Source organism: Leucopleurus acutus (genome assembly GCF_964270905.1).
Source record: "Leucopleurus acutus genome assembly, chromosome: 2".
In the NCBI taxonomy this organism is placed as follows: domain Eukaryota; kingdom Metazoa; phylum Chordata; class Mammalia; order Artiodactyla; family Delphinidae; genus Leucopleurus; species Leucopleurus acutus.
In genome coordinates, this window is record NC_139143.1 from 85465910 (window position 1) to 85481675 (window position 15766).

A 15766-nucleotide genomic window follows, 5' to 3' on the forward strand; every position below is an offset into this window, starting at 1 on the left:
TCAGGGAGGGAAGGAAAGAATTGCTTTTTTTTTTTTTTTTTTTTTTTGCGGTACGCGGGCCTCTCACTGTTGTGGCCTCTCCCGTTGCGGAGCACAGGCTCCGGTCCCGCAGGCTCAGCGGCCATGGCTCACGGGCCCAGCCGCTTCGCGCCATGTGGGATCTTCCCGGTCCGGGGCATGAACCCGTGTCCCCTGCATCGGCAGGCGGACTCTCAACCACTGTGCCACCAGGGAAGCCCAGAAATTGCTTTTTATTTTTTGGTTTTGTTTAAAACTAAGATTTTGTTTCAATTCACAGTGAAGGCAATCTCAATGTATTTTAGAAACAGAAGGTATCCCAGGATGAAGGCTGTTCAAATTGCTACATGTGAGGTTCATGTGATTTTCTAGGATGCAAGAGACGAGTTTTGACCCATCTACCTATTACATTAAGTATCTTGCTCCAAATCATAAACTAGTAAGTGGTAGTGCTGGGATCTGACTTCAAAATAAATCTGTCATAATCTCAGATTTTATTTAATACATCAGGGAAATCAAGTGACCTGTATCAGAGAAATATCTTGCAATTGGCATTTCCCACTCTGCAAGGATAGTAGCTTCTATATCAGCATATAACACTCTGAGCTACAAGATATGATTTCTTTTTTCTTTTTTTTTTTTCAGTTGCACCGCAGGGCTTGTGGGATCTTAGTTCCCCAACCAGGGACTGAATCCGGGTCATGGCAGTGAAAGCGCGGAGTCCTAACCACTGGACCGCCAGGGAATTCCCAAGATATGATTTCTTTTCTGCTTATTACAATGCTCACCAATCCAGATCTTTGTGGGGCATATCATATTTTACATAATTCCAAGTATAAAAAGAGGGCACGGAGCTTCCCTAGTGGTGCAGTGGTTAAGAATCCACCTGCCAATGCAGGGGACACAGCTTCGAGCCCTGGTCCAGGAAGATCCCATATGACATGGAGCAACTAAGCCCACGAGCCACAATGACTGAACCTGCATGCCACAACTACTGAAGCCCGCGTGCCTAGAGACTGTGCTCTGCAACAAGAGAAGCCACCGCAACGAGAAGCCTGCGCACTGCAACAAAGAGTAGCCCCCACTCGCTGCAACTAGAGAAAGCCCGCGCACAGCAGCGAAGACCCAACGCAGCCAAAAATAAATAAATAAAATAAATTTAAAAAAAAAAGAAAAGCTTAAAAAGAGGGCACTTATCATGGCACATCTAAAAGTATACTCTGTTTCCTGGTTGCCATAGTCTCTCAAAATAATACTTCTGCACGGTAGAGTTTTGAGGTTAAGGCTGTGTCTTTGTCACTTATTCCTTTGGACTTTTAAGAAATAATCCATGTATTACACAGGAAATTGCACAGACTCCCACAAAAATTAAACCCTAACAATTCACAGAAACAAATTGTTCAACTTCTCCCCCCATATTTTATTGCTGCTCACAGCAGCCCTACTATATCCAGGTATAAAACTGAGTTTTAAAAAATATTAACCTTCCCATTTACTGAGAGTCTGGGATTTCAATATGCATTAAGAGTTGTGAACTCTTAATTACTTAACAGTCTAGTAATACCCAAGGTAATCCACATTCATCATGAAAATTGAGCCTTTCCTCTAAAAGCTGAAACTGTTGCTTTCAATTACTTAAGCCTTTACAATAACTGGACTCTGAAATACAAACTGCACTATCTTCTTACTGATAGTGAAAAATTTCACTATTTACTTATTGCTGGAGGCTATATATTTATGAAAGTAAATTAAAAAAACCAGATTTTGGAACATTTATGTATTGCAAACATTAAATTTTTTCCAGGTTGTTAATTACCATAGCAACACCCTCTTCCTAAAAATTTCATTGATCGGGGACCACTGAACAATCCCATTCAAGATTTTATTGACCCTTCTATTGCTTAAGGATATCTGCTCAAATGTAATTTAGTGTACTGCTTAACATATTGTTAAGTCAGACAAAGAAATACTGAGCTGGCTAGCTGGGAGAATCTAGTATAAAGCTTTTACAAAGCTGCCTTACTTTTTTTTTCCCTGCCTTTCTTAATTTTATATTAAAGATTATTTTCTCAGGACCTGGGATACTAATTTAAGGAAAAACCTAGATGTTTAGGTTCCTCCCCTATTTTTAATAGTAAAATGCAGTTTTATTCACAGTACTATTAATTAGCCAAACACATCTGAAAATATATGCATTTTTATTTCTATGTAATATGACTAAATTACAAAGAAATATACAAAAATCTTTGCCAATCTATCTTTCCATCTAAATCCAAAGTATTTTCAAAATTGAGATACAGATGTTTAGTTTTAAACGTCTAATGTTTCAAGTTAAAGAGAAAATGCTATAGTTCTTAAGTATGGGCCATGGGGCTACAAATATTCAATGGGAAATATTAACTCTCAGAAAGATCATTTAAAAGTCAATTAGTCTTTCTGAATTCTGATATTAAAGCCTATTTAAAAGCAGATAATTATATATACATTCATGAGAGAACTCATTTAGATTAAGAAAATAAAATCCATTATGGCTATCTAGTAATAAAACATCTTGAACACTAAATTATTAAATATTATTTAGAGAACAATACAGTGTCAGGCATTCAAGTAATACTTATGAAGGAAATGCACAGTGATTAAAAGCATGGACTCTGGCTTTGAGTCTTGGCTCTAGCCATGTTTACTTGGGCAAGTTATTTAATCTCTCTGCCTCAGTTTCCATATACAGAGTGGAGATAATAGTACATACCTTATATGAGGATTAAATGACTTAATATATGTAAAGTACTTAGTAAAGTTCCTAGCACATAGTAGATGCTCAATAAATATTTATTGTTATTATTTATTATTATTTTTTTTTTGCGGTACGCGGGCCTCTCACTGTTGTGGCCTCTCCCATTGCAGAGCACCGGCTCCGGACGCACAGGCTCAGCGGCTATGGCTCACGGGCCCAGCCGCTCCGCGGCATGTGGGATCTCCCTGGACCGGGGCATGAACCCGTGTCCCCTGCATCGGCAGGCGGACTCTCAACCACTGTGCCACCAGGGAAGCCCTATTATGATTATTTTTATTAGCAGCAGCAGGAACAAAGGGAGGAACTTGCATAAAATAGTAGCGATAGTATTGTGTCACTCTGTGCTCAAAATTATTCAATGGTACCCCCACAGACTACTGAATTAGGTACAAAATCCTCAGTCTGACATTTTAGGATGCACAGTTAAGCTTCCAAATACTACCTAAGAGTTTTCAAATTAGAGTAAACTTCGCATAATGTCACTACCATTTTAAACTTTTCCAAGATCATAACCACACTTACACTTCGATTTCTGAAATCAAGGCCAACTAGATAAGGCGAAATTAAATAAAACACATAGAAATGCTGGATAAAAAATGACATACATACTTTTAAATGAATAGCTTAACCTCTTAAGAAATTAAGGGAAATCTCCAAGAGTCATCACAAAAAGGGAACAAAAATTTAGGTTGATAAGTATAAACCAATGCTTTTAACTACCCAATAGATATATGCCAATGTTCATAATATGCCAATGTTCATAAACAAGGGCACTGTATTTTAACAGCTGCACAGGGTCAGGAGACAGGGCTTAGGCCTCATTAAGAAAGGGAATTAGAATTAAGACTCTTGCATAATGTAGAGGCCCTCACTGAAAAGAGAGAATAGAAAAACAAAAATCTTCTATCTGCACAGGAAGATCACAAGGAAACTTGAAAATAAACCAGTATAAAGCTCTGCATGGTTCAGGAACCCTTTAGTACAGAAATTAACATTAAAAAAAGTTCTGAACTGATAATACTCTTTGGGTACCTGGCCTAAATGAAAGACAAACTACACAGAAGAGATATATCTTCAACTTAGGCTCCGAATGAGTCCTGTGAGTCTTCTTTAAGATAACTCGTAATACAAAATTACATGCAGAAATGAGCCATCAGGAGCTAATGTCAGCAGACACAACAGCAGAATTAGACCTCCAAGTACTTCAGATTATAGAATTAATGTGGTCAAAGAAAAATTTGAAAAGGATTTGAAAACATGAGAAGAAGAAATTAATGAAAAATCAGGCAAATTTGAAAAAGAAGCAAATAGAAATTACAGGCATAAAAATATTACCTTTGAAATTAAAAACTGAATGTACAAATTAAACACAGATTATACATAGCTGAAGAGAGAATTACTGAACTGAAATACTAATGTGAAAAAAAGTACACAGAAGGCAGCACAGAGAGATAACAGGTGGATAATATAAATAAGAGGTTAAGAGACATGAAAATAGATAAATGCCTAACATATAGCTCCCAGGAGTTCCAGAAGGAGAGAACAGAATAATTGGGGAAAAAATGCAATATTCAAAGAAATAACGACTGGAAAATTTCCAGAAATTATGCCAAACATGTATTTTCATACTAAGTAACATAAATAAAAATAAATCCATATTTAGATACGTAATACTGAAACAAGAATACCAAAGACAAAAAGATAAAAAGAGCCAGAGAAGAAAATATTGCCTACAGATGAAAAACAATTGTATCGAGAGTAGACTTCTTAAGAAGTCTACTAAGAAGCAACAATTGAAAATAGTTGCTTGTCTTCTTTTTTGGGGGGGTGGGGCCACACGGTACTGGCATCCGGGATCTTAGCTCCTCAGGGATTGAATCTACGCCCCCTTGCAGTGGAAGCACGGAGTCTCAACCACTGGACTGCCAGGGAAGTACCAGTATTCCACTGTCTTCTGATTTCTAAGTGCTGAAAAAAACTATCAACCTGAAATTCTAAACTTAGCTAAACTAAGATATTTTTAGACAAAAACGTCAAGTTGACCAGAACCTGAAAGAAGTACTAAAAGAGGTTCTTTAGTAAGAAGAATATTGGATCAGAAAGAAGGGCCAGGATGAAGAGGGGGGAGAGGCAAATATGTAGGTAAATCTAAACAAATATTGACTATTGAAAATAATAATGATTCATTTGGGGATTATAAAAACAAAGTAGAACCAATATGCTGGACAATGATAGCTTGTAAGTTGGGAGTAAGGTGATTAGAGATTCTTCTAAGGATCTGTTTGTGAGAAAGGCAGAAATAGATTAATTTTAACCACTGTTTCTTCATTCATTCAACAATTATCTTTTACGGACAGGTAAAACTAATATATAATAACAGAAGTCATACTAGTTATTATTTTGTGTGGAGTTGTGCAAAGGAGGGGACATGAGGAATAAGGGAGGCTTCTAGAGATACTGGTGACATTCTATTATTTGATCTGTGTGGTGGTTACATAGATGTAATCACTTTGTGCTATTTCATTGCTTATCATTTGTATACTTTTCTGTATGTAATGAAGTATGTACATGTGATATTTCTGTAAAGTTTATAAAAGGACACTACTGCACAGTTTACACCAAAATAAAATTTTGATAGATTATAAATATATAACTTTAAATACAAGTCCTAAAAATAATGGAAAAAACAGAGGTTAGTATTTATATAATCTTGACTGGGAAAGAACTTTCTAAGCATGACATCAAAGGCAGAAATCACTGGTAACTTTGACTACTTTAAGTAAAAAAAAAAAAAAGTTTTATACAACAAAACACTGAATAATATAAAACAAAAATATCAAATAGAGGAAAATATATTTTGCAAATATATTAGGAAATGGTCAATATCCTTAATTATACAGATATAATTCTTGCAAAGAATATGAACTGGCAATTCACAAACAGAAATATATAAATGGCCAGTGAGCTCTGGAAACTGACCAAGAGGTTAACTAATCTGCCTAAATTCATAAAAACAGTAAGAGGGAAATATTCAAATCCACCCAATCTTACCTTTCAATTAATATTTGTTTAATGAATGAATGATTATATATTTAAGACTATAAGATGTTTTTATCATAGACTACAAAATGCAGGTTATAAAACAGAATGTACAATGAGGCAAATAATAATAAAAAGTGAAAACGTACACAAACACCTCTAATGCCTCCCTGTGTACCTATGTATACATGGCTCAGCATGGATCTCTCAGGGTCCCCAATCATTAAATTCAATTATCTGTCTTTCCTACTCTTAGTTTCCAAATTAATCTTCCTAAAATACTATGACCTTCTTATAATTTTATTGCTTAAAACTTTCAATGATTCCTCATTTTCTACACAAGAAAGTAGAAAAAAATTTCTCAGCATGGAATTCAAGACCTTCTACAATTATGGCATTCAATCAACCTTTTCACTTATTACACACATTCCAGCTAATTGACTACTTGCTGTTCTTTTTCTATGTATGTCGCCTATAGTTTTCTGTAACTTGTTCATGTGGTTAAATCTGCCTAGAATGTACTCTCCCTCCATATGTCCATTTTTAATCCAAGGCTCAGGTTATACACTATCTTCTCCATGAAACATTTGCTAGTTTCTCTTAGCCACTCTGAGAATCCATGGCTCTTTTACATCTCTCTCCAGGCACTTATTTTCTTATTTTTTATGTTCTATCTTTCCTAACAGACAATCACTTACTTGAGGCAGGATCTTTATCTTCTTCATCTTTGTATTCTTCTTACTAAATATTTACTGAATGAATGTACTTAATCAACAAAACAGAAAAACTCACAGAATTCAATAGTATTATGTTTGGGTATCTTTAAAATGCCAGTCTGTTCCTTGAACATAAGAAACAAAACTGTTAACAGTGAAGATTGGTCATTACTCTCCAGGTCTTTGACCGAATTAAGTGATTTATGAACTTAATAGAGTATACATCCTTCATCTCACACAAACTCTAAATTATTCTATGAACTGATGCATTTTGGTCTACAGCAGTTTGGTCAGCACTGACCTTACTTTTCCTACATAAAGGGAATTTAAGCCTTCCTCTCTGGGAAAGGGGAAAGAGTTATAGGACTGAATGTTCTCCCTTACCTTTTCGTGTTATGCACAGTGGTTCCCCCCAGGACAATCCTCACTCCAGGAGTGGTACGGTTCAGGTTATAAACTGTTAGAGCCTCTTCATAGGTGGCTCCTCCAATTATAAACACAATGATATCCTGAGGTCTACAATAATGAAGGAAGTTAATATCATAGGATAAGGGGGAAAAAAGGCAAAATTTGCTGTTACTATCATATACACAGTTTTAATTTATGAATCTTTCTTTTTTGGTAAAGGAAGCAGAATTAAAGCAGAATAGAATAAAAGGTTTAAAAAAAGTTTTAATTATCTGAAATTGGCAGGAAACAGAGCAGGAAATGCTGAATAGTGATTTGCTTTCTGTTTATGAGCGGATGTCATAATTTCTGTGCTGTGGATTTCAGAATAGCACAATAGTGTTTGCTGGAACCAAATGTAGGAATATTCTTTTATATTCAAGAGGCTGAAGAGTACTTCACTGTGATATGGTATCAATATAGCAGTAATTTATGCTTGTACTACACATCTCCTTTCACGTATAAGCCCTTCGTCAAATACTTAGTACAGTGTCATTACAATGGCTTCTGTCCAAGGACCTCAAAGTATTTTGGAAAGTACTGGTATATTTGGATGTCCCCATAACACGGGAACAAGAAACATTTAGTATTTTGAGTGCAAAAAAAGAATGGGATACATAAATTAATGGCGCTTCTAGAAATCCACCTCTTCTTAAAATCTTTGTTCCTCAATCCTTTGATAAACCAAGAAAAAGAAACCATGGAAACAAAAAACCGGTGGGTGTAGTTTTGACACTGGACATGCTGACGCATCAGCTCAGTCACTAGCCTCATTTAGGTTGCACTGCATAGTTTTACGGTGCTTCAATCTTTATCAAAATAGCTTTATAACAAAAGTGAGTGGTCCTCCTATTAGATCCTTCTGAAGATATGAACAAGAAGGAGATCACATTATTTTCAAAACTGTTAAAGTCTGCCTTGTTTTTCTTTTCTCATGCCATCAAGAGAAGATAAAATTACTTAATCTTAGTAGGCAAATAATTTTGTTAAATCACTTACCGGCCATTATTTAAAATGACATCAAGCAGAAGCAACCATTTTGGAAGTTATAGCACAAAACTAAATAAAAATATCTTTAGTCAAAGGATGTACATGCTATGTATAAATCATGGAAAGAAACCCAACAACCAACCCTACATTTCCTTTCTGTTTGTCTCTCTGTCTCTTTCTAAAACACCTTGAAGGAATCACTAACTGAGAGAGTATTTGTTCTTGTGGGATTTCATGAAAACAGAATCAGATGTTGTGGCTATTTAAAAATGTTCTGGTGCAGCCACTATGGAAAACAGTATGGAGGTTCCTCAAAAAACTAAAAATAGAGTTGCCATATGATACAGCAACCCCACTCCTGGGCATATATCCAGACAAAACTATAATTCAAAAAGATACATGCACCCCTATGTTCACGGCAGCATTATTCACAATAGCCAAGACATGGAAACAACCTAAATGTCCACTGACAGATGAATGGATAAAGAAGATGTAGTACATGTATACAATGGAATACTATTCAGCCATAAAAATGAATGAACTAATGCCACTTGCAGCAACATGCATGGACCTAGAGATTATCACTGACTAAGTGAAGTAAGTCAGAAAGAGAAAGACAAATACCATATGATATCACTTATATGTGGAATCTAAAATATGATACAAATGAACTTATCTATGAAATAGAAACAGACTCACAGACATAGAGAACAGACTTGTGGTTGCCAAGGGGGGGATGGGGGATGGGGGAGGGATGGACTGGGAAGTTGGGATTAGTAGATGCAAACTATTACATATAGAATGGATAAACAACCAGGTGCACAAGGAACTATGTTCAGTATCCTGTGATAAACCATAATGGAAAAGAATGTATATATTTGTATAACTGAATCACTTTGCTGTACAGCAGAAATTAACACAACATTGAAAATCAACTATACTTCAATAAAAAAAAACTTAAAAAAATAAATGTAAGAATGTTCAGATAATCTCTGAATTGCAGAGATACCCAACAAAGGCTCCCAATAATGAAGGGGTGGTTATTTTGCAATTGATCTAGCAGAGTCAATTATGACATTTCTATGTGAACTTGGGACTTAAAATCATGCCTTTGAAATGCTACATTTTAAGACAAGGTAAGCTTCATTTGAATCTACCCACCTGAAACAATGTATTTAGCATCATGATGCTTTAAGTGTTCCATAGTGTTATATATTCTACAATCATTTTTTGTTACTTTAAAATATACTGTTTTGGGGAATTCCCTGGCAGTCTGGTGGGTGGGACTCTGTGCCTCCACTGCAGGGGGCCCTGGTTCCATCCCTGGTCACAGAACTAAGATCTTGAAAGCCACGCGGCATGGCCAAAAAAAAAAAATATATATATAAAGTAAAATATCTGTTTTTGACTAGATAAATGTTTGCACATGGTATAATATAAAAAAGGGCATATTGTAAAAAAAAGTAAGTTTCCTTCTCACTTCAGTCCTCTTGCACCCCAGTTTCCCTCTAGAGGCAAACACTATTACTCATCTCTTATGAATATCCTTTCAGAGAGACTATCTATGTGTATATACATATATTTACAAATTTACATATTCATATTATAAGATACATGCATATGTATGTATATATTTAATATATATTTTATATACAGTCTATAAACTGCATTTTATATATAGTTGTGTGGACATACTGTGCATTTTAAATTTTGGTAGGTATCTCCAAGGTGTTCTACAGATGTCATTCTATGAGCAATTCAGGAAAGTGCCTATTTTTCCACATCCTGTCAGTACTGTGTATTATCAAGGCTTTTGGTCCTTTTAAACTAAGTTGATCACTTGCTCCTCCTCAATACTTTCTTTACTTGGTTTCCAGGACATCACATTCTTTTGGTTTTCTTCTTACTTCATTAGTTGACATTTTTCAGTGTCTCTTCATGGTCTCATCTCATCTCCCTGATCTCTTTATTTCTTTTCTTTTCTTTTTTTTTTTTTTGGCTGTGTGGGGTCTTAGTTGCGGCACACAGGATCTTTCGTTGTGGCACGCTGGCCCTTTGTTGTGGTGTGCAGGCTTCTCTCTAGTTGCAGCCCACGGGATTCTCTCTAGTTGTGGCATGCGGGTTTTCTCTCCCTAGTTGTGGTGCGAGGGCTCCAGAGCGTTCGATCTGTAGTTTGTGGTGCGCGAGCTCAGTAATTGTGGCACGTTGGCTTAGTTGCCCCATGGCGTGTGGGATCTTAGTTCCCTGACCAGGGATCAAACCCACGTCCACTGCATTGGAAGGCAGATTCTTTACCACTGGACCACCAGAGAAGTCCCTCACTGAACCTCTTAATGGTAGAGTGCCCAGAACCCATTCACTGGTCCTCCTTTCTTCTTGATCTACACTTACTCCCTATACCTGTGTAAAGTAGTAGCTACTAGCCACATATGGCTATTTAAATTTAAATTAATTAAAATAAAATAAAAAATTCAGTTCCTCAGTGGAACTAGCCATATTTCAAGTGCTCAATAGTCACATGTAGCTAGTAGCTACCTTATTAGATAGCATGGATATAGTACATTTCCATCATTGTAGAAAGCTCTATTGAACTGCACTTCCCTAGATGATCTCAACCAGTTTTGTGGTTTTTAAATACATTTATCTGCTGATGACTCCCAAATCTCTATCTCCAGCCCAGACTGCTCTCCTAAATGCTAGACTTAAGCATCTGTCTAATCGACATTTCGACTTGGCTGTTTAGTTTATTTCTGAATTCGGCATGTCCAAATCCCTAATCCTCTCCCCCAGGCTTGTTCCACATATAGCTCTCCCCATCTTAGTGGATGGCCAACCTATCTTTTCACTTGCTTAGGACAAAACTTTGGAGCCATCCTAACTTCTCCTTTATGGCTGCAGATATAGTGAGAGGAAGAGAGGGAGAATCTTGAATCTTATAGGCCATGGGGGGATCATCGAAGGGTTTTAACAGGTTACCATGATCAAACTTGCTTTTCTAAAGGAAAATTTTGGCAGCTATGTGAGAATGAATTGGGGGTTGCTGGTGGGAAAACCTGGAGAACAAAAGTCTACTGTAAGACTTTTGGGAAGATGTGATAAAAGTTGGAACTAAAGAAATACCAGAAGTGGAGGGGAAGGACTGGATATAGAAGACACAAAAAATGTAGACTCTTCATTCAGTAGTTGGTCAATGATTAAATGTGAAGGATGAGGATAAAGGAAGAATCTGTGATAACTTCAAGTATTCTGGTTTTGGTGACTAGGTATAGTGGTTTAAGTTTAAGAACAAAGAAAGCAAGACTGACTGAATTAAGACAAAAACATGCTGTTTTTGAGATACCTGTGGAACATCCCAATGGAGATGTCCACCAGACATCTGGACATTGAGACCTGATGATGTCCCTGAATACAGGTGGCAGCTGAAGCCGTGGGAATAGATGAGTTCTACCTAGGGGGATCATGTAGAATGAGAAGAGAACCAAAAGACAGAGTTTGGGAGGATTCTTTAACATCTACAGGATAAGCAAGAACGGTAGCTAGCAAAGGCAATTGAGAAGGAAACTGTCAGAAAGGTAGGAGGAGAACCAGAGGGAGAGGCCAAGGGACAAGTGAGTTTGAAGAACAGAATGGTTAAGTGTTAAATGCAGTAGTGAGGTAAATAAGTGAGGATTGAAAGAGACCACTGTGCACATTCCTGCAATGTGATTTCGCAAGAAGAGTTTCAGTGTATTAGAGTGGAGCAAGAAGCCAGGGTACATGGATTGAAGAGGTGAGAAGTGAAGATAGCGACTTTATCCAAGAAGCCTGACTGAAGAGAAGACAGGTTAGAGGAGAATCCAGGTCAAGGGCTTTAAATACATTACTTAACAGGAGAAACTTCAGTATGCGTGTAGTCTGTGGAAAAGTAATTAGAGGAAGACAAGCTGAAAATACAGAAGAAGGAAGGAGGGAGAGGGAGAAGAAGGGGGAGAGAAAGAGAGAGAGGAGAGAAAGTGGAAATAATTACAGAAAGTGCAAGTAATTACAGAGAAAGGCTTCGTTCAATGATGGTAGGAGTCTAAAACGAGTGTTGGCAGAGAGGTTAGTTCTGAATTGGAAAAGAGGATGTATTTCCTTTAGAATGAAGGAAGGAGATTAGGTAGATATATGTAACTAAGTTTAGAAACATGGGGGCTAGACACTGAGGGAGCTAATGTCTGACAGACTCAATTTTTTCCACTGTGAAGTAGGAAACACTGGTGTGGGTCAGGTGACTTAGACATTATGGAAAACATTCTAAACTGATGTAGTGAATGAGACAAAGAGAGAGAACTACTAAGTTTGACTGAGTATCCCTGAAGGCCCAAGTGAAGTGAGAAACAGTGAATTTGTAGTGGCCCTAATCTATAATTTGTATGATTTCCTCTAGTAGCACAGAAAAGAGTTATGAGCCTTAAGCCTAAATTATTAATCCAATATTAATCTGGTGCTTTAGGCTGCAGGGAAAGAGGTTCTTTATAAACTTATAGGAAAGCATTACCACTGTTCACGAATGACTAAAATTTTCTATACTATCAAGGTTTTTTTCCTTCAAGTATTTGCCTCCAGTTACTGGCCAGCTTTTTCTTGCTGAAAAAGGTCATTTGCTTAGGACGAGTTGTATAATTGTGATAGCAATAGTTTTCTACCAAGTATGATAAACTCTCAATTATTTGGGGACTGAATATTCAGGCAAAATACAGGTTCTTGTCTTTTTCTACAACTGGTATGTGTTGTTTCAACTCTTACTAATATTTCTACAGAAGGGGAAGGGGAATATGAACATCTAAAACTCAAGTTCAGCTCTTGTCAGGATCTTTAGGGGTGTATTTCATAAGAAAGAGATCAAATAAACTACAATTGGTTGTAATTTTAAAAACTGGTATGAGTCCCTGTAACTTTTACCATAGTATTACCCTCAAGAATATACACTAAATTTCTAAGGATATATATTTTTAAATCTTCCCACTATATTGGTTCTAGAGGTACCAATGATCTGAGATAATAATGGCTTCTGAAGTGCAGTCCCAACTGGTTTAATAGGCATTAAAGAATGAGTTCTTTGGGAAAAAAAATTCCAGTGTTATAAGAACGTGCCATCAAGGAGACTGAGGACTCTACCAACAGTTTGGTCTGTGTTGTAACTATCTAGGGTCAGCCTAGGTGGAAAACAGGAGGAAAAAAAAAAAGGCTGTTACAGTATTCAGAAACAATAAAATCCTCAAACCTGAAATGAGTTTTTTTTGGCCAGAAAATGAGTAGTTTTTTACAGTAACGTTCCATAAGCAGTGCTCTTGATGTTGAGGGACAAATCTAGCTTGAGACACTTTATGCAGCTTATCTTGAGTAAATACTCATGAATTACACAGAATACTCCATTAAGAAGAAGGGAAGCAGGTTTCTCCCTTACAGGGGTACAGTGACTGATGAGAAGAATTAGACAGTAACACTTTTGTTTTGAGCTCTTGATCTGGTAAGTCAATTTAAAAAGCAGCTAAGGGACTTCTCTCTGGTCCAGTGGTAAAGAATCCGCCTTCCAATGCAGGGGACGCGGGTTTGACCCCTGGTCAGGGAACTAAGACCCCGCATGCCACAGGGCAACTAAGCCCATGCGCCACAACTACTGAGCTTGCGCGCCTCAACGAGAGAGCCCACGTGCCGCACCTAAGACCCAACGCAGCCAAAAATAAATAAAATAAAATAAATAATAAATAAATCTTAAAAAAAAAAGAAAAGCAGCTGAGTGGAGTAATAAGGATCACCCTGGAAAATGATGTCGCTTTTCCATAGCTGCCCTCTGCCTATCACCTGCCTCTAGAGTATATATCTTTCTTATGGAAAAGAAAGGCAAGAACTGGGAAGGAATAAATTCAAGCAGGTTTCTAACATAGCCAGAGAACACTATTCTTTAGTCTGATAATTTCAGGGGGCCAGAGTATTTTCATATTGATGGAGAGGGAAGAAGATGCTACAGGTGGTAACTGTGGGTGTAGGTTATATCAGTGTAACGACAAAACTTACATGTAGGGATAGGCTCTTAGAGCTTGACTCAGTTGTGTACCTAACAAAGATGACTATGTCACATTTGGTTATGAAAACATTAATAAATGTTTTCCTGAGCCTCCTACTACTTAGTCAGGCTGGCTTAAGGAGGAACACTGGTAAAAAAAAAAAATTAAAAAAACATCCCTGACATTTTTCCTTTTAATTCCTTCCCCTGATGAATTTTAAAAGTAGATGTTCTGATGAGGCCAACAGTAAAACATACAGTAAATCATTTTTATATGATGGCTGAAGCTAAGTGGAATACACAAGTTCAATTCTTTGTACACATCTTCCTGTGCTCTGTAATTCACCATAGCAACCAAAAGCATTAATTAATGCAGATAGCAAACATTAGAAAACACCAGTCTGTTCATGCTGTTATGTATGTGTGTGTGTGTGTGTGTGTGTATATATATATATATACACACACACACACACACATATACATACAAGGACACCTTGAGAACCCAACCAATTTATATCCTATTGTATTAGAAAAATAAAAAAATTTTCACACACAGTGTTTCTGGAAATCATTAATCGTTAATCATTCAGTTAAGCAGAAAAACAAACTTTTAAGAGGCAGTATTTTATCTACTTTGTGGACTGTTACACTTATGGCTAAAATTCAAATTTTTGAATCTAGTACTTACAGGTAGTAAAGATCATATGAGCATTGACTGTAAGGAAAAAAGGCCAATGAGAAAGGACTGCTGCTTTCATAGAAACAAAAACAACAAGATTCTACTAAATTTGTATAAATGTGAAAGAGTACTTCCTTTTTGAATTGACTAATTCTGGAATGCATGACCAGATAGCTCCCTTTTCTCACCAAATGTTTAAGTTGCTTGTTTTTATCAGGGGTAAGAAGCAATTCTGGAGCGAGAAAAAAAAAACTCTAGCCTGATAAATAGGATATGTGGGAGTCCCATCTGCCGAGAAAGAGCAAACCCAATTTGTGGATATAGCTATACTGCCAAACAGGTTAACCACTAACTTAAAGCTAAGGGCTAAAACATCCCTACAACTGTTCCTGGTTTTGCAAAGTTGTGTTCTTGCCAGATCTCCTTTGATATCTTCTAATATGACAATAACGAAAAAACGGAGAAGTTCTATCATGATGAGACTTAAGTTAACCATAAAGATGACTAAAATCAATGACTCTTTTAAATGTGATAACCCAGTGTGAAGACGGTGCCTAGAGCTGAGGGTGGGTCTAAGTGAATACAGAGCCAAAATACTGTACAGGCAAACTGCGAAAGTCGAAATTGTCTGGTAACATCAATCAAATTTACTCTCTAGTTTACATTTCCCAACTGTAAATCTTGTCGTATCAACTACTACAGATGCCTACATAAGAAATCTGACAATATCTATTGAACATCTATATGCAAAGCACTGTGTTAAATACTGTGAAAAACCCAAATATTAATAAAACATAGTTCTTACTTCAAGATTACAATACTTAATACACTACCTAGTGGGAAGGATAGATATGTATACAACTAACCACTGTCTCAGTATCCAGAGGTAACCATTATTAACAATTTCTTTCTTCTTTCTGTTAAACAGGGCCAGGAGGTGGCATAGGTATCCCCTGTGCCCCCTACTATGGTTTCATAACCATTTCTCTGCCTTCTTCAAAATTTCCACTATCTTAGAAGCTTATGATATAGTTGCACTGTTTTCTCCTGACCTC

General features: G+C 36.8%; 1 protein-coding gene across 2 annotated transcripts in view; it reads right to left on the reverse strand.

The window, feature by feature from the left end:
* VPS45 (vacuolar protein sorting 45 homolog) overlaps positions 1-15766 on the reverse strand; it is a 68036-nt gene that overhangs the window by 18618 nt on the left and 33652 nt on the right. For both annotated transcript variants that reach the window (XM_082832560.1, XM_082832561.1), the window contains exon 14: positions 6952-7083. In XM_082832560.1, the coding sequence (XP_082688686.1) occupies positions 6952-7083 (132 nt within the window). The remainder of the gene's footprint in view (positions 1-6951; positions 7084-15766) is intronic.